Source organism: Myzus persicae, unplaced genomic scaffold, assembly GCF_001856785.1.
Source record: "Myzus persicae strain clone G006 unplaced genomic scaffold, MPER_G0061.0, whole genome shotgun sequence".
Lineage (NCBI taxonomy): Eukaryota > Metazoa > Arthropoda > Insecta > Hemiptera > Aphididae > Myzus > Myzus persicae.
In genome coordinates, this window is record NW_019103889.1 from 797,147 (window position 1) to 823,410 (window position 26,264).

At 31.2% G+C, this 26,264-nt stretch overlaps 4 protein-coding genes across 5 annotated transcripts in view; 1 reads left to right on the forward strand and 3 right to left on the reverse strand.

Moving 5' to 3' along the window:
• LOC111035962 (palmitoleoyl-protein carboxylesterase NOTUM) overlaps positions 1–6,371 on the forward strand; it is a 31,181-nt gene extending 24,810 nt beyond the window's left edge. Inside the window, exons 8-12 of the mRNA XM_022317806.1 lie at positions 284–564; positions 2,356–2,491; positions 3,084–3,424; positions 3,986–4,111; positions 6,030–6,371. Coding sequence (XP_022173498.1) covers positions 284–564; positions 2,356–2,491; positions 3,084–3,424; positions 3,986–4,111; positions 6,030–6,175 — 1,030 coding nt within the window. The 3' untranslated portion in view covers positions 6,176–6,371. The remainder of the gene's footprint in view (positions 1–283; positions 565–2,355; positions 2,492–3,083; positions 3,425–3,985; positions 4,112–6,029) is intronic.
• An 825-nt stretch (positions 6,372–7,196) lies between these two features.
• Positions 7,197–12,212, reverse strand: LOC111035965 (B9 domain-containing protein 1-like). Its single transcript, XM_022317808.1, has 5 exons — positions 10,188–12,212; positions 9,985–10,096; positions 9,482–9,590; positions 9,126–9,244; positions 7,197–8,974 (listed from the first exon to the last, which is right to left on the reverse strand). Exons 1-5 carry the CDS (start codon positions 10,326–10,328, stop codon positions 8,877–8,879), a joined length of 579 nt encoding a protein of 192 aa, XP_022173500.1. The 5' UTR covers positions 10,329–12,212; the 3' UTR covers positions 7,197–8,876.
• A 125-nt stretch (positions 12,213–12,337) lies between these two features.
• LOC111035964 (cyclin-K) lies at positions 12,338–19,574 on the reverse strand. The gene is made up of 8 exons (XM_022317807.1): positions 19,303–19,574; positions 16,710–16,948; positions 15,775–15,906; positions 15,596–15,701; positions 15,461–15,518; positions 15,065–15,237; positions 13,941–14,096; positions 12,338–13,826 (listed from the first exon to the last, which is right to left on the reverse strand). Exons 1-8 carry the CDS (start codon positions 19,307–19,309, stop codon positions 12,883–12,885), a joined length of 1,815 nt encoding a protein of 604 aa, XP_022173499.1. The 5' UTR covers positions 19,310–19,574; the 3' UTR covers positions 12,338–12,882.
• Positions 19,575–23,110: 3,536 nt separating this feature from the next.
• LOC111035957 lies at positions 23,111–24,864 on the reverse strand. Of its 2 annotated transcripts, none has more exons than XM_022317801.1 (4): positions 24,811–24,864; positions 23,992–24,234; positions 23,460–23,678; positions 23,111–23,382 (listed from the first exon to the last, which is right to left on the reverse strand). In XM_022317801.1, exons 1-3 carry the CDS (start codon positions 24,862–24,864, stop codon positions 23,487–23,489), a joined length of 489 nt encoding a protein of 162 aa, XP_022173493.1. In that variant the 3' UTR covers positions 23,111–23,382; positions 23,460–23,486. The 2 variants fall into 2 exon arrangements, with proteins under 2 accessions (XP_022173493.1, XP_022173494.1); XM_022317802.1 differs by lacking the exon at positions 24,811–24,864 and adding an exon at positions 24,697–24,804.
• Positions 24,865–26,264: the final 1,400 nt, after the last annotated feature.

Below are 26,264 nucleotides of genomic sequence, written 5' to 3' on the forward strand. Positions count from 1 at the left end.
AGTAGTACAAATTTCAATAATTGTAGATAATACTAGATATATTATAATAAAATTGTATTTTTATTTTTATTACTATTAGGTAAAATTCTGTCCCCTCCTTTAAACATCTTAAATATGCTACTTAGAGTATATTTCATATAGACATAATGGCACATTATTAAGTGATGTCTATCAAAGGTGTGGCCAGTGTCACCATGCTATTTTATACAATAATACTTTTTGAGTATTGCGAAAACGCAGGTACATTTGTCTGAAATAACAAATGATATGGTTTTTGTTTTAGTGCTGGGGGTGTCGGAGTCATGTTGAATCTGGATCCCATTCAAAAGATGTTGAGACAGTACAGCGGCATGTCGGTCCACGGTATCACGGACTCCGGTTGGTTCATGGACCAGCAGCCGTACGATATTGAGGACGAAGGTGGTTCGTCGGCGTCACCAGTCGAAGCCGTGAAACTAGGCATCCCTTACTGGCACAGCCAGATACCATCCAGGTGTCGGAACCTCTACATCAACGAGCCTTCCAAGTGTTTTATCGGTTACAAGATTTATCCTACATTATCGGGTGAGTACCTACTTTATAACTATGGTACATATTACTACATAAAGTGCAAGATACAGCATTACAGCCCATATAGGTACAGGCAAGGCGTCTCGTCTGATACGCTGTATCTTACGGTGAAGAGATTTCAACGTGAAAATATACACTAATATATACCTTGTACAGTTGTACCTATAGTGTGCAGATCCCATTATCTAATAGCCTATGTATAACCCATGGTGGGACACCAACTTTTTTATTTAACTATTTCCGCGAACCTCAAATAAAACTATAATTGGTCCAATAATGACATATTATGTAGGTGTATATTACTTGCATCTTCTGTACCGTAGCTCAACATTTTAATGCCTACACTCGATTGTACTTCAGTTTTCCCAATCCGTTTTTCCCAATACATTTTTCCTAACTTAAGCATTTCCCAAATCTAATATTCCCAATCTAATTTCTCCAATTTCAATATTTACCATAAATATATTATCCCAATATATATTTTTACAAATTTAATATTTCCCAAAAAATGCCATTGATCATAATTTAAAATTTTAATACAGTTTTATTTATTTATACTATTTTTTTACTATACTTGTACATTTTAAAATTAACAATTTGTTAATTATTTATTTAATAATTAATAATCAAATAATTTAAACTACTTTTTTTATAATACATGCTTATATATTTTAAAATTAACAATAAATAATTTCTTATATTTTGTAAGATCGTATAATGATAGATTTGATATTGTGAAAAAGAACTTTTGGGAAAAATGGTATTGAGAAAAAGAACTTTTGGGGAAAAAAATGTGAAAAATTCAAAAATAGATTGGGAATAGTGTCTCCCTACCCCTACACTCAGTGCCGGCGCTAGGGGAGGACAAATGGGACATATATCCAGGGCCCCGCACTTGTCAAAGGTTCGATTTTTAATTATAATCTTAATGCCGTAAGACACATTGACATTTTACGTAATTATATTAACAAATTATAAATCTATAAATGTATTATTCTATACTACACATCACACAATATTATATATTATATTAATATTATTCCTATCACCAGTTATTTGGAAAACGATATCTAAATCTAGCCAAAAATATTTACCTTAATTTTAACAACAAAGTAAATCATTATCGATACGACAAAAGAGTAATATTTTGAAGATACCCTTCGGATAGGATCCCTACAATAAATATTTATTATCTCTATAGTTATTGTTTTCTCTGTTCTTTATTTGGAAAGGCTTTCCACGTATTGCCGTATGTCCTTATGGCAGTACCATAGAAGGGGCAAGAGCTATATTTTTAAAATAATATGATTTGATTAGGTATCTAAAATTCATATGTTCTTACTTCAATGAAATAATATTGTTGTTGTATGTACCTAATTAGTTATTATTTTATTATTTGTAAATAATTTTGTGTTAGCACATTATAATTTTAAAAAAAGGATAATAATACCCTAATATTATTATTTTTAATGTTTAAAATTCAAAGAAATACAATAATTTTTTTTAAAATCTCGATTTAAAAAAAGCTAGAATTTTACCCTCCTCTGGGGTACCTAATAACTAATACCTTGTCCAGGGCCTCGCATACCCAGGGCCGGCACTGCGGCTACACTTTTGGGTTTCTTAACCAATGTGTCTTTCAATCCGAGCATTATTGATCATATTGCACGTGTCACAGTAGTACGAAGCAGTTCACACTCATTATTGATGGTTGATAATCATTATAAATTAATTATATGTATCAAATAATAATTGACGAAAAAATCATTCGACGTGTTGTTTCAGTCCCGCTGTTCGTATTTCAATGGCTTTACGACGAGTTCCAGCTGAAGAACGATGTCGGCACTCCGGTCACCAAACAGCAATGGGACTACATACACAAGATGGGCGAAAGGCTACGAAAATCATTACTCAACGTCACGTAAGTGCGCTCTTCCTACGCATATATACTTAAACTATGTACAAAGGGGTGGTCCAAACATTTTGTTCGTTTTAACATTTTAACATTTTATAAGTATTTGATATTAGACAATTGTAGTACTTAACGTCTTTGTATGAACATCATGTACATTGTGTATATTATAATATAATGTCAAATTTAAATTTAAATATCTTTGGTTACCTAACCTTTTTGGGGGTTCTGGTTTCTCTAATACCTCTGAATTCCCCCTCCCCGTAAATAGGCCACTGAACACACAGTTTATTTAAACCATGCTCATACCTACTGCCCTTAGCAGCGTATACACGTCATCGTACAGACGTCGAGGTCGAGCCAGGCTTTCAAGTGCATAGGGGTAATTTTGGGGGGAGGGGGCAATAATATCTTTTTCCCTACTAGATTTTTAGTTTAACCACAATCAGCCTTACCCCCCACGCCCACAAGAATTTACCCAGATCGCGCCTGTTGTCCACGTGTTATTGTGACTTGTGGACCTGCATCAATATAACCATATATAGATAACATTATTATGTTAGTTCGTATTTACTAATTACTATTGTGCTCGTGTACGCAGGTCGGTGTTCGCCCCGTCTTGTGTTTCCCATACGGTGCTCACGAAGAAGGACTGGAAGAACATCAAGATCGACTCGGTGTCCCTCCCTACGGCATTGCACTGTTGGCAGACTGAGACGAGATTCGCGAAGATGAACGGCAACGGCAACGGAAACAACAATCATTATAATAATAACAACAGCAACAAGTCTAGACCAGGCCGGGCAAACGGAAACGGAAACGGCAATCGCGGTGCGGGTGCCCACAACAAGAGGCTGACGAAAGTCGACAGGCAGACGGTGACCGATAACGCGACCAAGAAGAAACAGAACAAGATGCATCGCAACGATCATCGATCTGGAGGTACATATTATATTATACGATGTACCTAACTATATTATCAGTAGCGGTGTGAAATTTTATTCACTATTATACTATTCGCTATTATACTAAAAAATTTCGTTTATTCAAATCGAACTCTATAAGTATAACTCTATACTCTTGATGAGGTTGTGGGGAGAGGTGTACCTACACTTAAAAAAAATATTACATTGAAATACTCATACCAAACTGGTTTTAAATTTAAAATTTTAAACAATATATAAGAATGATAATTGGCATGTGTCTAAGCTTTAACGAAAGTTATACAGTATTAACACGTAATTTCTTATATGTGTGAGTACTTATACCCATGGGAAATTTTTTAACTCGTTAATCTCAACACACAGTTTTTTTGAGTTACTTATGTGAACCAAGTCCTATATTATACATTAATGTTAACATACGGTGTGACGCAATTACACTTGTGTCACGGTATGATTTTTAAATCCGAGATCTGAAACAAATACTTTTTAACTTTTATCTACGTGTAACGAAGACGATTTTCTCGAAACTAATACTATAATATATGTTATGCCTACATAGCATTGGTTCATAAGAAACGCAGACGTCACCACAAAAATCACGGGAGCTGCAGACACCAGCACATTCAGAGCTGCACTTGGCCGCAATGCAACAACTCGTGTCCAAAACTTCAAAATCCTGCAACGGGTAAGACAGTTTAGATCCTATATAAATTATAATAAATACAAGTTGTGACCATATTAGGTACAATACGTTATACGATTTAACCTAACTTTTTTAAAAACGATTTATTAATCGAATTAATATAGGTAATAATATTCAACTTAAAAAATAAAAAAACAATTTTTTTAATTCTGATACAGCGGCATAATTTGAGAGAGAGAAATGTAGGCATTTGCCCCCGTCTGATTGCTAAATCAGTCCAATTGTTGGTGTAATAATATCTTTGACTATAATTTTTCTAATTTTGAGGAAATCTGGAAGTATAAAATTGTGTAAGCACAAGAAAACTGTAGTCACGATAATAATTAATATTTATAGTTTTTTAAGTTCAAATATTGAGAAGCTGATACTATAAAAATTCTAAAAAAAAACAATCATTTCCAAGGGCTCCAATTGGGAAGACATGTCCCGCCTAGAAAATAATGAAGTATACAAAAAAATAAATATGCTTTGAATCCAAATACATATTTCATATTTAATATCATACTTGATACCTCAAACTTTTACTTAATGCTTATCGGCTATCTTTTAGTCAATGAACCCATAATCTTATGTTCATACAGAGTAAGAGGTTTTAAAATCTAGTTTCATTTTATCCCCTTGAAAATTAACGTATGGGCGACCATGGGCCACGACCACGCTTAAATGTAGGCATTTATGATTTCCAAAAAATATACCCACAAATCATACTAGAATGTATCTGTGGTCTGGAATTAGTCTCAATCAATAGTGTGTTTTAAAATCTAGGGTCACTAGTACCCGAATGGGTGACCATCGGCAACCTGGGTTTTTATTGAAAAATCCTCTGCACATATACACGTATTCTAACCAACCGTACCCTCCCTTACAGTGATAAACCTACTAAAATAACCCGAGCCATTGATCTCAGATACTGAATAAATCAATAAAAAAAAGAAAGTACAAATTTAAAATGTTTAAATTGTTGAATTACGTTTTAGTAGTCATGTTTCATATCGCAATTTTATTTTATTCTACCCCTCCAGAAAAATATAAAATTTCACCACTGAGGTATGGGAACAATAATTATTTTTAACTCCTCCGACCTCCACGGCTTTTTCGCTATACAATGATGCTATTTTTACCTTAGACACATATAAAGTTATGTAAGATGGGAATTGTATCGAGATGACAATGTAAAATGTAAATTAAAATGATTTTTTTTTGGTTCATGTTGTCGGCTGGTCAAAAGGTTTAGCCCTCCTTTTAAAAACTGAAATATTTCCACTGTACTGATATACATTTTTTTTTTGAGATAATACTTAGACAAAATGATATGTCGACTTGAAAAATATTATTCTTAAAAATTGTCTATTCCGCATGGGCCTGAGAAAAAACAAATAGAGCGCCGACATCCACGTCCTCTTAATCGATTATCTAATCTAAACAACCTAGTAGGTAAAATTTAAAGTCAACAATAGGATGGATAATAAATAAAATAATCTAACGACCTACACTTCTTATAAGCACCGGTAAAATTTGCTGCCAACAATATTATAGTAATTACCAATTGGAATAAAAAATATTTTAATTAAAAAAATCTAGTTGCTCATATTATTTTTTGAGTGAACCATTCAACCATGACGTGTTCGTGTTCAACTATATAATAATATATATGAATTAATCAGTGTTAGATAAACGTCAATTTATACATTAGGTTTTACTGTTTTTGTAATATCGTCAATGCCGATCGACAGAATTATTTAAATTTAATATTTAATTTAGCTATGTATGCTTCACTCAAATTATTGACGGATATTTGTGTTATGATATCGGTATAAGATAACGAACGTCTTTCATCTTAACATCAGTTAGACGTTAAATCAATCTAATCAAGCTGTTGCATTTGTGTTTTTTTGTACAGGCGAAGAAGTGGACTTCATCGAGCTGTTGCAGTCATTTGGGGTGAATATACCAAACCTTTCGTCCGAGCTGGGAATCGACATGGAATCGCTGGTACACATGGACCAGGATGAGCTGCTGAACCTGCTCACACAACAGTCCAATTAAACCGATACGATTATCATCATAGTTTGGGGAGGGAGGGGTTAACAGTAGGTCGGGGGAAAGGGTGTGCATTATGATGAGGGATAAGGGATGGGTCGACGCGGGATTTAAAAAATAATAATATTTATTGGGGGTGTTTTGTGTCTGGGTTTTACTGGAACGCGTCAAATTTTACCAAAAAAAAAAAAAAAATATATACTAATATTAACAAAAAAGTTTGTACATATTTTTTTTTTTTTTTTTTTATTTTACCCTATGAAAAAGTCAATTTGTCTCCATTTTTTTTTTTATGTAAATAAGTTATTTGTACATTTTGTTAAAAGAAACCAATCTCTTAACTAAAACGTCAAAACAGTAATTACCTACTGCTTTGATAGTATATGTGTACTTGAACTTGGTCACATGTAAGTACAACATTATTATTCCTTTTTAGGGACCAATATATTTTTTTTTCCAAATACACAAGTACACAACTGTATACCAAACTACCTGTTCCTTAATTTTTTAAACTAGTTTAACACCTAATGTTTTAATTATTATATATACTTAATAGTAAGTCAATATGATAACGTAATTGTTAATTTTATAAATGCGGTTTTTAAATTTTAAATAACAATATAAACAAACCATTAAATTAGATTCAATTAGCTACCTTAACCTACGTACGTACCTGTCAACTGCAGGGTCGAGTCATACAAACCGCATTTATGAAAAACCAGACATTAAACAGTTTAGTAATAAGGAATACTACTATTTTAGATTGTCAAAGAATTTCCTGAACTTCCAACTTGGAATAATCCATAGAATTAATTGGAAAAAAGTAATTGTTGTCAACATTTATTTATTCTTTTTATAAACAGCAGTTTTTTTTTAATTATTATTATTATTAAGGTAAATTATTGATTAATTTTTATAACTTTTAAAATAACTATTACTTACCGATAATGAAATTATTACTTTTGTATTTATAACAATATGTGAACATTTTTTTTATTATAAATTATGAAAAAAAAAAATGTAATCATTTTTTATAACATTATTAATCTTGAGTATGTACGAGTTTATTGTATTGTACGTACAAGTATAAGTTATGAGTGTGTGTGTAATGACATGATATTGCATAAAATAAAATAATTTCTCTACAAAATTGTATCATATAATATAAAATAAAAGTCTTTAAAGTTTTGGCAATGCTTTAATCATTTTTCACCACTGGCATTATTTGATAAAAATCGGAAAAAAAAGTCCCAGGCTAGGAAAAAAGTTTTTTTATGCAGTTGTTCAATTTTGCAGTTGCATTTAATAAAAAAATAAGTCCTATTTTTATTAATTAACCCGTAGCAACATAGGCCACTGAGTGGTTATTTTTAATAGTAAGGGAGGAGGGTACAATTGGTTTGGAATACATGTATGCATGGCGAGGATTTGTCAATAAGAACCAGGATGGTCACCCATCCTGGAATTAAGAGTTCCATTAATGGACAAATGAGCCAAATCACTTAATTTAGACTGGAGGATGATATTTGTGCGCAGACGGAAAGGTTTGAGCTGTATATTTTGTTTAATGAAATTTATGAACATAAAAAAAAATGTTCTTAACGTTACTGGGCAATAAAGACTATTCATTGATGAGAGATTTATGCACTCCAAAAAAACAGCAGATAAAAGTTATGATGAATGAAAATTATTATTATTGAATTACATTCATCCTAAACCGAATACAGAGTGGTATAAATTCAAAAGCATCAACAGTTATCAGATGAAACAATAGTTTATTTAATCGCATTACTTAAAAAATGTCTGTACATAGATATCAAAAATGTCTTTTAAAGATCTTAAGATACCTAGCAGAAATTAAAGATATCAATAATTCTGATGTAAATTTAAGAGCATATAATAAATATATTATCATTCCTCTGGGTTATTTTATCGTTAATGTTCAGGTTGAATATTGTTGTGAAAATTTTAAAATGTATTGTGTTGAAAATGGGAAGAGATTGGCTTGGGGAGTTGGACATATTATCCTCAAAATTTGACATTAATTCATTTAAGTGTGAAAATATTAGTCAACTGTTTCCATCAGTATTTAAGTATTTATTGTCAGTAGTGATTTAGTGCTTCTAAGTAATTTTAATTGTATTTGAAAGATCATGTTGTTTCTATTTTTTGTAAGCCAAGAGTACCTTTTGAAGAAAGAGTTTGATGAGTATTACCTTTTGCTCTCAAAGATAAAATGAGTGAAAACAAGAGTTAGTTTTCAATTTAAATCACACCTTTTACTTATATTATGATTTATGACTTAATGATGATGAAAAATTTAACAATTTAATAAATCTGCTTGTATTTTTATATAATAGGAATTTTGTCAACACTTTTATTGCACGGTATGAGTTTGTCCTAGTTTTTTTGCTACTCAAATTTATGACATCAAAAAATAATTTTGCTCCCTCCACACAAATTACCGTTTTTATTTTTTTATCTAAGTTCCAATAATTAAGTGATTATTTGTACACAGCTTTTGAAACTGACTTGTCCATCCTTCAGTTGTATTGTTTGTTTGGTGGCTCCCTAGTAAACCCCTACTAAAGTGATTGTATGAAGAAACCAAGGTGAAACTTTTTTCCTATGATTGGGACTTTTTTTTTACCAAATATTGTTTCTGGTATATTTTCCACAGATCATCATCGATAATAGCAACTGATATTTAAGTGCTATTACCATTTTCAAAGCCGTAATGATGAAAGTCTTTGAACACAACATTAAACTTTATCCAAACACATCCTTGACTTCTGACTCTAGTCACTAAAAACAAATATTAACAAGTTTAAAATTGTTTCAAATGAAACAAGTTAGTAAAAAAGAAAATATTTTAATTAAAATTATTATTAAAGAAAGAAACAGTTTTGTTAAAACTCCATAATGATATATTTTTAATTCAATATGCTTTTAATACCTTCTCGGCCATCACCCCTGGCTAATAACCGTGCATCCACGTATTCTGGTCTTTTACCAGTCAACCATGAAGTCAGTTTTTGTAATGTCGAACTTGATTCAGGTACAAACATAATCATCCTAAAAATTAAAATGATTAAATAATACAATGATAGCAATAAACTAGTATAATTATAGTAAAATATTGGGTAGTTAATTTTTTTTTTTTCGTTTATATATAAATTACACAGAGCTCAAAAGAATAAGTTTACAATAATACAATATGATGAATCCATCTACCACCTTTGAGCAAGCTTGTGGTGATGAAAGAGTATTGTAGGTACTTGTAACAAACAAATCAAAATATCAAATACTTACTCTTCAAAAGATTCTCCATTAACTAGTGGGAGGTGACAAACTCCATAGCCTCTCACAACATCGTTCCCAAAAGTGTCCAATCCATAAACACTAATGATTAGTTGTGGCCCTAAGAATGTGGAAATTAAATCATTATTCAAAATCAAATAAAACTAATTTAATCACAATTTTGACAAATAAAAAAAATAAAATACACATAAATAAATAGTTTGTGTATTTTGTTCATAACTGATCCGCTAGTAAATACCCAAATCATTATCATTTTGAGCAAACGCTATTGATTAACTATTTCAATATACTACACAGAGAATTTAAGCCCTACTAGATGTGCAAAACGATGGTGTTTGCATTTATGACTGTTAAGTTTTAAATAATCGGATTTGAATCCAGTGCAGTTTGCAAGGTGCTGTCGTAAATCAAATTAAAACGTTGAGTGGTTAACGGTGCCCGCGAAGGAGAAAGAAAAATAACTCATTTTGAATCACTATGTTCAAAACACGTACACCCGTGAGGATTGGTACTCTTGAAAGAAACGTCTAATGGGAAATTCCATACGACCTGTTGCCGTTCGTCTTGGCTCTTTTGAGCGATTTGAGATATGCCTTCTTCGATACCCTATTTTACGGCATAATACACCGGTAAGAATCAACATACAACTGTGGCCAAAAATTCCACTTCTGAAATGATATACATGCAAGACACTTACGGTGACGATTTCCCAATCGGGCCCATAGACGAAAGTGTACTTGCAATACATGTTGTCATAGTTCGGAAAGTGAGCTTTTTCGATTTGTCCGACGACCGAGACCAGAAACACACCACCAGACGTACTCTCGCTACCCGACATTTTCAAGTTTTCTTTTAAATTTGCTGGGCGAATTTTTGTCGACCAAACGGGACGAAAAAATTGAACGAAAATTTAAACAAATGGTACGAAATCAGCAAAAGATTTGAGAAATTTGAATGAAAAATGAAAATACTAGAAATATAGAATATCTACAGAATACAGAATTTCAATATTTTGATAATCATTACAGAAACCGCCAGGCAATATTATTGGGATTATCAGTAGTCACGTTTCGGAGGTGTGACCAACTGAACGGCAAAATCTTTGAAGACAGTCTTTAGTCTTCTTCCCGCGGCGTTCGAACGCGCCCGTTGCATACAAATTGATAATTATTATGCATTTGTATCCGGCTGATGTGGAAAATAACAGTGCAGTTCATTTATCATTTCACATTTCCATCAATCAATCAATCACTTAGTACACATAAACAACGAGAGGAAGTCGCGAGAAGAAACACCATATCGTATTCATCGTTCAACAAAATCAAATAGAAATACCGGAACGGTATCAGCCACGACAGTAATAACTACACGGTAAACAGGAAAAAACGACCCGGTTAATGATACAAATTACTATAGCTATACATTAATTGTTAATTATAATTTATATTTTTATATTCAACTTAAGACTTAAGTCCCTAATTGATTACTTTTACACATGTTTTCCTCATTAAGGCCCAATAGTTCATATTTTGAGAAACCATATGTTTATAAAAAATAAAGACACTATGATATTATATTGTCTAATGATTTCCCATCAGCGAAAATGTACTTTTAAAGTACTTCAAATAATAGGAGTATGTTTATATAAATATATTATGGGTAAGTTTCAATAACGGGTATAGTGCTTAAACATACCACTCAGGTAATTTCACTTTAATTTTTTTAAATTTGTAACGTGTGATTTTTTAATTATTTCGTCTCCGTCTTACAAACGTACAAGGCAAAAACTGTTTTGCGAAGGATAGACCCACTCGGGCTGAAGTCCAAGCTGAGCAACCAAATTTGGACACTGTAAAGAGGACGATATTTACTGGGCAATATAGTTTTTATTTTTCTGATATCACAAATAGGAACAAGTTATTCAAGTTTGAAATAATGAATTTTTAAACAATAAGAACTTTTGTTGTATTTGAGACATCGCAAAAATAAAAACGACTTAGATCACTAAATGTTCTCTTATTAATGGTATGAAAATTTGATCGCTTAGCTTAGACTACGAGCGCCAACAGCTTTTGCTATGTTGTACGTTCGTGAAACGGATACAAGTTACAACACATGCGAGTGTGACGTCCTCTTAACGGATACTCTTTTTAATATTCGTTTTCATTCAGTCAGCGCGTCCGACACAGACGACCAGTGCGGCAGTGCTTAGCCAAAGATAAAAAATTGTTGTTGGAGTCTTGGTACATCTACGACTATACCACTTCGATAGAAAGGGAGCGCATAAAAAATCCGAAAATATTGTGTCCGAACCGCATCTCAGCCGAAAAAATGTTTATTGGTCATGTATTTTAATTTAGAAGAACCATATTTTGGGTGGCATTATTTCAGCTGACAGACGACAGCTAAAACTCGTTTCGGGCAAAATATTTATCGGATAAAAAAATTTAGTTTTATTATTTTCGACTACAAAGTTTGCGGACCAAATACTGTCGCGCAAGATATTAATGGGCTGAAACATTTTGTGGTAGATTATTATTCGATCTAAATATTTGTCGATTGAAATACTGTCAGCGATATTATTTTTGGACTTTTAAAGGCCCTCGATTGGAACAGGACGCGAAAAATATATACCTACTAAAAACGAGATCACCCGAACACTAAACGGCCACAATTTAAATTTTGTTCAGCAAAATTTAAAATGTTTTAAAAAAAAAAATTAAATAAGATCGATTATTCAGCTACTCTTTTAACAAAAATGTTAAAAGTTTAATCCACCACAATCGTACCCAGAAGATTAATACTCGATATACAACGCAACGTACCAAACAATATCAATGCAATATATTTTCAACTGAATTCAATATTGATTTATTACAGCACATTCATACTCTGCCACCATCAACACAGTTATTTCTTATGTACAATAATTTACAGCATTGGTCAATAAACGCAAATACCTAACTTGTAAGGTACTTTCAGACTGGTAATTACATTGATACAGGAAGATTTCACCCATAAGCACAATTAAAGAAATGTCTTCAATTGTGCCCGTAAGAAACCCTTTAACACTTGTATATAAAATTAAATAAGAATATAAATAATTTAAAAACACCAGCTGTAACTGTATTAAAAATTTATGTAAATTTAACCTATTTACAAATTTCATAATTGTAGAATTAAGTCACTTACATTTCAGTCATTAACTAAAACAGAAGTATCCTATAATAGTGAGAGAAAAGTTGAAGGGTATATTATTAGGTATAATATACCTAAAACCCAATAATCAGAGCACATGTGTTACAGAATACATCTGAAATCTTAAAAATATTTGTCTATGTTAAGTGCTAAATTACCTTTAACTGTACATATACATATATAAAAGAGCAACACTATCGTCTTTGATATGGATGATGCCGAACTTGTCTGTTTTGGTATTGTGGTGGAGGTGGTGGTCGATTAGTTCTGGTATTAAAACCACGTTTATTAGGCGGATTTCCCCTGAACTGTAGATAAGCTGGGTCTGATGAATAATGTTGACTTCCACCATCGACATAATGTTGACCACTTTCACTGCTAAAATGAGGACCACCATCTACAAAATGTTGAGATCCATTTCCATAGCTACCACCAACAAAAGCACCATCTCGACTGAATGCACGACTTTCATTGTATTTTTGTCTTTCTTCATATGCATCTTGCATTTCAAAATCACTGAATGACTGCGTTGATTGTTGAGTCATGCTTTCTCTTTGATTGTAATTTTCACTATAAGGCGGTCTCGGTGGACCAGATTCGCCCATAAACTGAATAGAAGCCCCCATATTTTCATGTGAGCGATATTGCCCAGGCACTGAAGATATCAGATTCGGTGGCTGGGAAAACATAGAGTTTGCAAATGATTGAGCTGGATTTTGAAGTGGAGGATAAGGGTACATGGGGAAACCTGCAGGTGGTATTGGCGGTGGTGGTTGCATAGGTGGTGGTGGCAATTGAGTAACACCCGGTGGGATTAACATTTGACTTGGTGCTGGTGGAGGGGGTGGAAGTGATGGGGGAGGTGGTGGTGGTGGCATTGTAGGCAGTGGTGGTCTTGTTGATGGAAGTGGAGGTGGACGTTTTAAGGGTGTCTGTTGCAATAACAATTTTGGTGGTATTGGAGGTGGAGGCAAATATGGTTTTTGAGCATTTGGTGGTTTTGGTAGAACATTAGAAACTGAAGGTTTAATTCCTGGTGGCATGGGTAATAATTGCTTGGCTGGAGAGGTATTTGGCGTAGTTATCAATTTCACATTTTTCGTTATAGCTGCTTGCATCGCTTGTTCAGGTGTAAGCACTACAATAAAAACAATGATACGAATAACACTTAAAAACTATAGCTCTAAAATATGCTGATAAAAGCTTTTTTTAGTCACAAAACAATAAAAAGCACATGAACTAAAAAACTCACTGTATTTAGCAGCCATTTTTTGCAACAATAACTTCTGATAAATGGACTGTGGGGGTATAACTTTCTTGGGAACTATAAATTTTTCTTGGCATGGAGGTGATGGTGGTGCATTTTTGTCTGGAGTTGAATAAAGATCCAGAACTTGATGACAAATATCTAAAAAAAAACAAAAAATTAATTAATTGTTTACTACCAACATTTTTCTCACTGCCAACTAATGACAATACAGAACTAATACATTTTCACACTTAGGAATGATTCAATTTTTCTGCCACCATATTGATGATTCTATAAAAAATGCAGCTCCTTTGAAAGGAGTCATTAATACCACCATAGGCTTGCATCTTAAACTGGCCAGGAATAACAAGGTTCTAAATTGTTATACTAGGTAATATTTTTTATTATTGTTTTAAAAAATTAACTATCAAATTTAAATATGATATTATTTATTCCAATTTAATGAACTATAGGCAGTCTTTTTTAATATAAGCAATAGTTTCTTATCTAGCACATATAATTTAATTATTATGCATTTCTATAATACTTAATCATTTATGTTTAATTATAATAATTTATAAACAATAAAAAAATTCAAAATGACAAAGCAGGATAAACCACAATGCTCCAGGTGCTATTTCAGGTTTAAAAATAAGGGTGAGTAATTTATTTTCAACATATTCTTTTTAAAAGTTGGGTTATTAACAAACAATTTAAAATAGTTGTGGACAACTATTATAAGGGCATTCAGACTTTATTCAAATGAAACTGGATAAAAATATTAAATGAACTTTAAAGTCCATATGAAACCAATGGCCATAAAAAAAAAAATTGAAACTAACTGCACAAATGACCATTTATATATATAGTACAAGTATTATGAATTATTATTATACAAATGTACAGTGCATACAGTTTTGCGGACATTTTTTCCAATTAAAAAAAAACTAGTGAAGTCAAAAAAAAGTCTAGGACCTGATGATCAGTATTCATTTTTCGATTTTATGGCTTAAATGCATTACACCTTTTAAAAACCATTACATTCAAATCTACAATTTAATTAAATATAATCTAGTTCAAGTTCTGGCATAACTGCTTTTTTTTTTTAGTGATATAATGCAACTAACCTTCAAGCAAATCCATATTCATTCCTTGAACAAACATATCCCACCAACGTAAATGATTTGGGGTACGACCCTGCCAATCATTGAGTTCAAATTTACTTAGTTTACATGCTAAATATATTAATGAAACTGCTATAATCTCTGGTTCCCACTGAAGACAAAGCGTTGTACATAAGCTGTAATAATAATGTATACTTTAGAAACAATTTTTAATTTAAACTTATGGAGATTAGGAATAGACTGTCATGTCCAATTGTACTGCTTAGTGGAAATATTGTATGTAGAGTTTCAATTATAAATACAATTAAATTGTTTAACCATCAAAATAGAAAATGTTTTTAAATTTAAAAATGTAGGCCATGTCCAGTCCATCCCTAAGGTCAAACAGATAGTTTTTACCTATCATTTACAAATGTCCAAGCCATTTGAACCATTTTAGTTAGTTTAGCCTTATCACCTGTTAAATATAACATAAAAATGATATAAATCCTTTAAACACTATAAATTTAGAAAATAATAATAACTGTTATTTACCTTTTAAGCATTTAGCATACTTTAATAAAAACTGATATGGATGATCAACTTGTAGATCAAATTTAATTGTTTGCAACAATATACGTTCGAGCACCATTACTTCTTCCTAAAATATTTTAATAATTTATGGACATCCAATAAAGTAGGACAACATTTATTTAAATAAATAACAATCTAACCTTGGGGTCTAAACCAAGGGTTTCATATTTTTCTTCGGGTAATATTGCTTTAGCCAACTTTATTATATCTTTACATTTCTTAGGTGTTTCTTCTACTTTACCCGCAAGAAAAAGACAACAGCATGCTGTAAGCTGAAATAAAAAACCGGCACATACATTAAATGTCACATAATGTAAACCCAAACCATAAAATTATTATTATAGATGAGAAGAAATTCAAGTTTTAAATTATGAAAAATCAAAATGTATTAAAAAGTAATTGATTGAAACACACAGCACTACCTATATTTCCTTCAAATTAATAATATTATCTCAAGATTTTGTAAATAATTATTAGTACAAACAAATGTATGTTTGGTTTTATTCATTAACTGTCATATATATATTATGTTAGGTTAACATCAACATTGTTATTGAAACGCAACAGTGATAACCTTAAAAAATTATCATGTAGGTAATTAGAACAATTTTAGAAACAAACAAAACGGTTTGGATACCAATGCAACACATGACATATGGGTGTATCCAAAAGTTACATAAAAACATGAAACACTTGTAGGTAGTTTGGTGTGTTGGTTTTTGTAGTTTTAATCAACTAATCTGAACATTATACTGTTTACAGACATATTGCAACGTAATAGAGTAAATAACAGCACAATGCGAAGAAGTACAACGGCCACAATTTACTACTAGTGCTGCAGCATATGTAGGCCTTACTACAAATCTTTTTCTTGTGAACATGTACTGATTAAAATAGAAATATTACAATATGGTGAATATGGTGATAATGGTGTCGAAACAAGTACTATTAACAATCACCATTCAACAAGCAATAAATGTAAACAAAAATCTATTTTCTAAGAAAATTCTAATCTATTTCGACAACTGAAATATCGATATTACAAGGTTGGTGGATTTACTGTAACATTACTCACATATCTAGGAAACGTTTTGAACGAGTGATACATGTAAAAGCGATGAAAGTAAACGACACCGGTGGCCATCGTGTTGTAGCCCAAGTCCATCTTCGTACCAGCGTCTATGATGAACCTTGCCCCTTCTTGACGGTACCGGGACTCCCTCTCATGTGGTATGCCATCCTGAGCCGAGGCAGTCCGGTGAAGCTCGTCCTTGTCGAAATACCAAAAGGCCATTGTCGTAATACTAAGCGGGTCTGCAAGACATAAATTATCGAAATGTGATTATATTTTACACTTCAGAGTTCAGACGTGAAACACTCAAACACCAGGTACCAGACGTCTATAGCCAATACCCTAGCAGTCAAGTCAAGTCGACACTCGATACTTCGACGGTGGAAAATGGTCATAACTAAAGAGCGGTTTATATCTCTACAAAATAAACGTTTTTTTATCAATGTCGTGGAGTAGAAATATCGCTCGATCCGTAAATGGAATAAACGACACGTGTGAGTACTTCCGCGTGGTATCACCCGCCGCCGCCAAATTTTACTTCATTTAAATTTTTAATATTTTTATTTAGCTTAATGAGTATTATAAATCATCGTTTACAATTGTAATTCGTTTTCAGACGTAGGACGTTATTTGTTTCATACAAAAATAAATGCATTGTTCAGATGAACCATGTTAATAAATATCAATGGACTACGTTATTTTTTCGATTGGATGTCCAGAAATCTGGATTTCATATATTGGTCATAAATTATCATCATATGATATCATTATGTATAATAGTACAAATTTAAAAAAACATGCATCAAACCAACAGATAATCTACGATGTTCATCTGTACTTATAAAGTAAAAAGTTTGTGTTTAATGATTTAATTATTTAATTATTTTTGATTTAACGTTTTAATTATATAACATTATTAATTAATTTAAAAATTAAAGATAATAATTTATAACTTATTTGTATAGCCACAATAAAACAATTTAGTATTCAAGTAGTTTGTATACGGAGCAGCAAGCACAAGGTAAAATGTATAATATTATATACGTATCAAGGCACAAACCAGAGTAACATGCTACTATATTATAGATATTTTTCCTCTACAAGGAAATTGAGGAAACAGTTATCATATATTATATGTTTATAGGTACAGTGCAACGTAAAAATATATAGTACCATACTACATTTAGTTAGGAATCATTTTTTTTTTATTATTATTAATATTGTTGATTTGCGTTTCTATATTCTAATAAACTGTTACGAAAAAAGGCCTTGCTAAAATCGGTTAGAAAAAAAAGTGGTACCGAATCCAAAAACATAAGGGATGTCTTTTGCTTATAAAATTACAAATCTTTTAAAAAAGTTCGAATATTTATTGCCATGTTTATTAATTATGATCAAATTGTTTATCTGGTATTGGTGATACCATTGATTTTATATAATATAATTATTAAATTATTAATTATTATTAATTATAATATTATTATTTATAAAATCAAATATCAATGGTGATACCTAATACGCACTTATTGCGTAATATTTTAATTAGTTCACAGTTGGCTCATCAAAATGAAACCGTAATAAAAATGAATTATATTTAAGTAGGGTGGATTTAGCAGAGTAACATATATATCGGAAATTGACTGTGAAATAGTGGAATCTTGATATACAATGTATATTCCGGACCAATGTCCGGCGGATTTCATAGTACCTATACGGCTATACCTTAGGTTATTAAAAATAACCATTTTAAGAGGGGGGTTCTAACTTCTTTATTTTTTTAGTTATTGCCGTTTGGCAAAAAAAACTTTTTCAAACAAAACCCAGAGCCCAATTTAGGAATTTTGGGGCCCGGGTCTAGTTTTTTGATGGGGCCCATAACTTAAATTATAAATTCAGTTTTTTTGCTGTATTGATTTTTTATATTAAAATTATTTTTTAAGATTATAAATTAATTATACCATAAATTAAAAAGTAATTATTTAATATTGATTAATATAAAAGAAACGTAGGTATATGACTGTATTACAAAAATTAAAAATGAGTGACCTAGAGCCTACGAAAATTAAAAATTAAAAAATGTAGTTTTTTTTTAAAGATATTCCTGTGTGCTATCGACTACATATATAAATAGACTAGAAATGTAAAAATTATTTTTAAAATTAAAATTTTTGAAAATGATAAAAGTAATAAAAAGATAAAAAATTGGACAAGGGTAACGGCCCCTATAAGAGGTACAAATATATTTTTTTTTTCAATCAATAAAAAAATAAAAAGTAGAATTAATAAAATAATTTGAATATGATAAAATTATTAGAAGAAAGTTATTAAATACCTATAGATAGGGAACTGCATTTTTAATTTGATGTAAAATTGAATCCTTAGACTATGTACAATGTATATATGATCTAAGATTGAACCTAATATTTAGCAGAAATTAATTTGTATTATCTGTTATCAATATTTGATAACCAGTGACGAATGAAAAAAACATTATATTTGGCTGACGCGAAAATTAGTAACTACCATTGCCGAAATATAACCTGAATATTCTTACGAACTTACGAGAATTAAAACATTGAAAATTGTAATTACTTACCAGTCATTAGAGATCATTTTAATCATTAGTTCTAAAAATTGACATAAGTACTACAGCTGACAGCTGTACAGAAATTAAAAACAAATAACTAGTAGGACGTCCATTTTGTATTAAATATCGTGGCCAAAATTTATCTAAAAAAATTGTCCAAAAAAATCGACTTGCCTTGTCATAAGCAAATAGCAACATATAAAAACAACAAGCATAGACGAGCATAGTATACTACAAGTAACACAACACGACTGGCAAGATGCAAGACGTCATGCACACGACAGTCAGTCGACACCACGAAAAATATGTCCAAGTTATTCCATATCATAAAATATATTGTTCTATGACCATATTACCATGACATACCGTGTTTCAGAACGTTATTTGAATCAAAATCGGTGTTACGAACTTCATATTAGTAAATTGCGTGTGCCTGTAATGTCCACATTTGAAAACAGCCAAATATTTTTACTACAAATTTATCGTTTAGTAAATTGTAGAAAAAAATTCCCTGAAACAATACTGCTCGAAAAATATTTAACGCTCTCCGACCTCTTGACATGGTGCGGTTGCTGCAAGCACTCACGCAACCGTCCACTGACATTATTTCCCAGATGGGTGACCATCCGGGTTCTTAGTGACAAAAACCTTGCCACACAAACACGAGTTTCCGACCACAGTACCAACCCTAACGTAACTCCTTAAAATAGCTAATAGTACCCAATTGCCTATGTTGCAGCAGGATAATTAATTTGAAAAAAAGACATATAGGATATTGAATTATAAAAATGATAATTTGATACATCATACATTTCTACATCTACTCAAGTCACAAACGTAATTATAGTTAAATAGGTACCTACCTATTTGTCCTATTTATTAAATTAGTTATACATTTTATTGCGGCAATACAATTAGTCGTTAGACGTTATAGTAATTGTTCATGTGTACATAGTTACTTACTATAGAGGTACCTATTTACTATGGAAATAATGCAATGACTACGACATATCATATTATGTCATATTAAAAGGTAGGTAACCAATAACTCAGTTAATTGTTGAAAGATTTCAACAGTTTCTAAAAACTATAAGCTGGTCAATAATATTGAACGTCCTACCTTTACTATAATATGGAACCTTATCCGAAAAATTAAAAACTAAATTAACGGCGATCGAGTTTAGCATAGGACCTAATGGATACTTAATAATTTACATGAATCTAAAAGAACCCGAAAAGAAAACACAATCTGCAGATATTACCAATATCAATCCGTAAGAATAAAATTAGTTAAAAGATTTTAAACGAAAAGAATAACTCGATGAGTATCGAAGAATATTTGACAACTATATATACCCAACAACGCCCTCAAGCACAACGGAATCAATTTAATCAAAATTTATAGACAAAAATACAATTGAAAATGTCTATAAATAGCACAAAGAGAGTTAAAATAGTTTGAAAATTGTATCATGTGTGGACAACGATAAAATAAGCATTTCAAAATCTCAAGTGTCAACAGTTATTTTGAAATCACAACAAAATAAGATACCTAATCGCTTAATGAGGAATCGGTAAAATATTCAATGTAAAAAAAATTTAACTTCAAACACTCATTAAAAAATAATTTGACTTTCCGGTAGACTTTTTTTTGTGAAGGATATTAAGAATAAGCAAACAGGAATCTTGCATTAAATTTTCAAATCTTAGATGTAGGTGCCTAAGCAGAAAATGTCTTATGAATTTATAATTTGCATATTTTCGTGATTTTAACGAATTATGTCAAAATTTTAACTTTAGAGAAAAAAAACTCCTGAGAAACGTTATATTAAATTTTCTAATTTTTGATAAAGCAAACGTTTTATAATCGACAATAATTTAAAAAAAATTGTGCAGTATTTAAAGTATACTAAAATAAATTTTCTGTGAAAATTTAAAATGTGTTTACAATGATTTTTTTAAAGTTACACTAAAAACTAAAATTGATTTTATCAAAAACTAGTTTTGCATAAAAAATGTTTTTTGAGTAGGTAGCAAATTTCAAATGTGTTAATTTCGGGGAGATGTTATTTAATTTTAATTTTATAAGATATAGGCCAAAGCCCAGAAGAATGTGATAAATATTTACAATAACTTAATGATAAGAAGTAATATAATTAGAAATGTTGTTGTAATTATTATAAATTATGTTAGTAAAGAACCAGCTGATGAATTTGTTAAAGAATAAGGTGGGGTCATTAGTTGAGCTTGATTTAAAAAAAAAGCTAATAAAAAAAAAAATTAGCAATGCATATAAGACGATAATAGGGGTTTAATAAATAATTAGATTAATATAATTGTACATAGATATTATTTTTACAACAATTCTTTCATTGTGTATCAATTATTTTGAGCATAGTAAGTATACCATTTAAATTGTATTTTTCACTTTGACAATAATATTTATCTAGCACTGTATTAAAATTAATGGTTTGGTTTAATTCGTCTTCTAGGCACTAAAATGCAATCTGCACTTCAAATAAACACTTAGAATTGTATTTATGTTTGTAAATAAGTACCTTCTTAGTTTTGACATGTAATTATATTTTTGAAGAATTCATTATAAGATAATATTTTTTTTTCTTATTTTACACTTCAATTGTATTATATAAATATACTGTAATAAGCAGAATTGCCAGTTACCCCCTGTAATTAAGGTGTTAAGCAACATTTAAACTCAGCTTTTAACTGACATAAAGATTAAAAAATTGGCTAAGAAGCAGTATGGTAAAGCAGCCTACAGTGTTACAGTCAACCTAACCTTACAACCACAGCCATAGTTAGGAAGGCTTGGGGACTTTAGCCCTCCAGTTTTTTAATCATATTTTAGTTTAAAGTATCAATTATCAGAGACTGGGTTGCTGAATTAATTTTGTAACCGATTTTGTAACTGAATTAATTTTGTATACTAGATTTGTAGCCACCCAGAAAAATAAACTGTACGTTGCAAACTTGCAAATGGAAATTGTCGATACTTCCAGACTCCAGTTTTCTGTACAATGATAGTTATGACACTTGATTCAGAAAAGTATTTTCAGTCATATGTTAACAAATCAGTTCAATTTTACTTAGTAACTTTTCAGACATATCTGGGTCTGAATAGATTAATATATTAAAGGTTGATAGGTACTCAATAGTTATATTAAAATGTTAGGCAAAAACTATGAACACAAAAATTTTGGCAAAGAAAAAGTAATATGACTAGTAATACAGTTCAATCATAGAGTGTACCACAAATTTAAGTATACAATAGTTTAAATTTATTGAAGTTAAACAAACATTGAAAAATATCAACACAAAAAAAAAGTTCAATGATTACTAAAAAAAAAACTACAGTGGGTCTTAAATGTATAAAATCATTAGCCAAACAAAAAAAAAATAATAATAATAAAAATAATTAGAAACAATAAAAATAAATCTAATTATATCACTACGCAGTCTCACTCGTGTATATAAAAATGCTAGATTATTGATAAATCTTCACAATTGCTAAGCATTTAGGTATTGTTTTCCAATTGCAGTAATATAAATAGTTAAAAAAAAAAATTATAACAAAATGAGATCTAATACGGTGAATACAGCCTTTTAAATCAATACTTAAATAAAATAATGTGTTTAGAAATCTAACATCAACTCATGTATTTGCTGTATTTTTTTTGCCTTGGATTTAACTTAATTTAAAAAAAAATATGTATATAATATAATATAGATATTAAATTAAATCAATGTAAATAAAAATAAATATTATAAAATATAAAACACAAAACAATAAGTCTTGGAAAACAGGTAACTTGTGACTCTACTTCTACTAAAAAGGACCCAATACTATAAGCGATGCTTATGGAAAACATTAAATATTGTTTTAATACTAAAATTACTATTATTTTTATAATTATTATTATTATTTAAATTATTAATATAATTATTATTATTATTAGTAGTATTATTATTATAAAGATAGCACAGACAAGCATCAAGATAGGTACTTTTAGACTGATTTTCCATGAAGACTATCATATGTCACGAGGAGACGTTTAGCAGCACTGAGAACTGTAATGAAAATAAAAAATATCATTAATGTACAATTCAACAAGAATAAATAATGTGTGTGTGATTAGAGTGCTTACTTGTAGTGATGCAAAAGATATTAATTGCTATTTATCCATATCAGATTCTTGACCAGCAGAGAAAGTGCCTTTGCCCAAGCATCTTTCGATGACAGAGATGCATTCCTTGGACATGATATACGGGCGTAAACGTGGAGAAGCAAAAATAAATTTGCGGCATTCGTTGTTTGCAATGATTACAAGTACCTCGCTATTAGGAGCACTTGACAATTCATAAGCCTATTTCAACAATTATTAACAGTTTTAGTTGGAAAATATATAAACAAAATTTACTATCTCAGATTAAATGATTTATATAATTTTCCTTTTAAATATCAACCCAATGTCTATGATCACACTGCGTCATTTAAAACCATTTAAGATATCAAGTCTACTGGGTTAAAAATATAAATCTAGAAGTTAAAACAAATAGTAGGTACAATTATTTTTTAGATATTTTATTTGTCAACATACTAAAACAAATTTTTACAGGATGTCAAATAAACCATAAAATAAATACTAAATACACAACAGTTTATAAAACTATACTTACATTATCTTCAACCAAATCAATATAGCGTTCAAATTCTGTAGAAACAAAATCATTTGCGACTGTGCAGTCTAGAGCAGGACGGTATAGCGGTGGACGATTAAACATCATCGAAGTAAAACGACAAAGTTCAGTAGTCACAATAAATTGTTCAAGCTTGTGTGTGCCAAGTAGTGTTGTACCTTCTGCGTGTGAGAACATCATTAATACAACATCCATACAATGATCTGCAGAAAGGTTCCACACCTATATATCAAAATCATACATTGGAATAAAAAACAAAAACACTTTAGTAAGAGATTGTCACAGTTATTATAAATTTGTAATAACATCATATGGGACAAGCAATTTTCAAGCAATGTTATTTCTGTTACTGCGGTGTAACACTATCGTTTTACTCATTCATCCTAATACATAAAATAAGTATGCTACCATTTGCTCTTTTAATAATAAATTAGTGCAACACTAAATGTTTATAGCGTTAGGTACTAACAGCTAGTGTAACACGGACGATAATAGCAGGGGGGTCTAACAAATTTTAAATTTATTTTCAAAATAGTGTAAAAAAAATCTTTCATTGATCATGGCTGGCAGTCTACCGTAATTTATACTTAATATAATAATAATATATTAAAATGATTATGGTTGGGTCAAGATGGAACCAGGAGGTCTACCAGAGTTTAGAAGCATAATAAGCAGATTACCTACCTGTTACAGAGCGAGAGGGTGCGTTACATCGTGATAGGGGTAGCTGCGCGCGACGGCGCAATTTGGACATATACATAAGCGAGAATGCCGATGAGATTTTTTCTTTTGATTTACCTTTTTGAACAGTTCGTCCTTGTTTACGGTTTCCGATATGGTTTTCAGCTTCATTTCAACGGTCCAAACACGGCGCACATAGGCCACAGAATCCGTACGCGGTGTGTGAGTGCGTGTGACGAATGACGATAGCAATATTAATTATTCCGTTATGATTATTGGCACTTTTCAAGTAAACTTTACGGTGGCTGCGAACCCAAAGAGCGGCGCTGCTGTTGCACGGTAACTGGCTCTGGATGGCTGCGGCGGCGGTGGCGACTGACAGCGGTGACTGGTGAGCGGCGGCGGCAGCGATACTCGTAAACAATTCGATTTTTGAAACTCTCACTCCTCTCCGGCGGCACAGCTGTGGCAAGGGATGGTTGGCGGACGAGCGGAGTGGTCGCCGCCCTGCACCGATCGTCCACCCCTTGGCGGGCCAGAAACTTATGGGTCGCGGAAGCCGGCTGTCGCAGTGTCGCCGGTTCGGCCAGCCCGAAAATGTGCGACCGGCAATGATATTATTATTATCGTTATTTTTCTTTGAGTCGCGGTACGTCCGGTCAACTTTTTAACCGAAAAAGCGAAATTTTCGCTGCCACTGCGTTCAAAATAAGATGATGCGGACCACCAGGATGATATGCAAAGGACTAGTCACTGTTTAGAGTTACGGAAGGATAATTGTGAATTTTCCACGGTGGTGGAAAAGGGTGGGATATTAGCTTGGAAAAATGTCACCGAGAAGGAGACAATTCTACAGGACCTGCGCGTATGTGAGATGTCTGCTTGCGTACTTGAGATGCGTAGGTACGTACCTACATAGCCCCGTACAAACCTGCGGTGGTTTTTCCTTATCGAGGAGCGTTTAAGACAACATGTATTTCATGTATAATAGTATATGAATACAACGTGAACGTTTGAATAGAAAAACTATATTTGACTAATCAAATTTTTATTTCACCAACTTTTTAATAAACCTGAACCAGAATTCAACAAAAACCTATTGCATACATTGAATTTTATATATTTTATCATACTTGTATACAATTGTTCTTTATTTCATTAATTTTCCTACCTATTATTTATTAATTTCATGATATAACTATATAATTGCGAGACTCGAGTAGGTATACTTAATCAGTAAGCCAGTAACCTACGGGATACTGGTTGGTTAAATTATTGACTATTGACCTAAATCTGAAATTAGAAAATTAGAACTTATGTCTAATAAAAAAAATTAAATAATAGCAAAATATATATAAAATATATTTGGTTTTTATTTTCATTTTTTTTTTGTTTTTATATCATACATAATATTTACAGACCACAATATTCGCTCTCGACGGTTGCAATATCACTGCAGCATCTGAAATATATATATATATATTTATATTACTATACATTTATATACATTACACGATTTATATGTACCTACCACATATTTATTTGAAATGTCCTGGCTTACAATATAATAT

Coding starts and splice junctions, on each gene's coding strand:
- LOC111035965 (XM_022317808.1), bottom strand. CDS start 10,328: ATGTCGGGTAGCGAGAGTACGTCTGGTGGTGTGTTTCTGGTCTCGGTC. Junction 9,591..9,984: donor GAGTACCAATCCTCACGGGT/GTACGTGTTTTG, acceptor CCACATTCTTAG/GGCCACAACTAATCATTAGT. Junction 8,975..9,125: donor CAGGGGTGATGGCCGAGAAG/GTATTAAAAGCA, acceptor ATTTGTTTTTAG/TGACTAGAGTCAGAAGTCAA.
- LOC111035964 (XM_022317807.1), bottom strand. Junction 15,238..15,460: donor TGGACATTTGTAAATGATAG/GTAAAAACTATC, acceptor TTATTATTACAG/CTTATGTACAACGCTTTGTC. Junction 14,097..15,064: donor GAATATGGATTTGCTTGAAG/GTTAGTTGCATT, acceptor GTTTTTTTTTAG/ATATTTGTCATCAAGTTCTG.
- LOC111035957 (XM_022317801.1), bottom strand. CDS start 24,864: ATGAAGCTGAAAACCATATCGGAAACCGTAAACAAGGACGAACTGTTC. Junction 24,235..24,810: donor AGGACGAACTGTTCAAAAAG/GTAAATCAAAAG, acceptor TTTGATATATAG/GTGTGGAACCTTTCTGCAGA. Junction 23,679..23,991: donor TTGATTTGGTTGAAGATAAT/GTAAGTATAGTT, acceptor TTGTTGAAATAG/GCTTATGAATTGTCAAGTGC.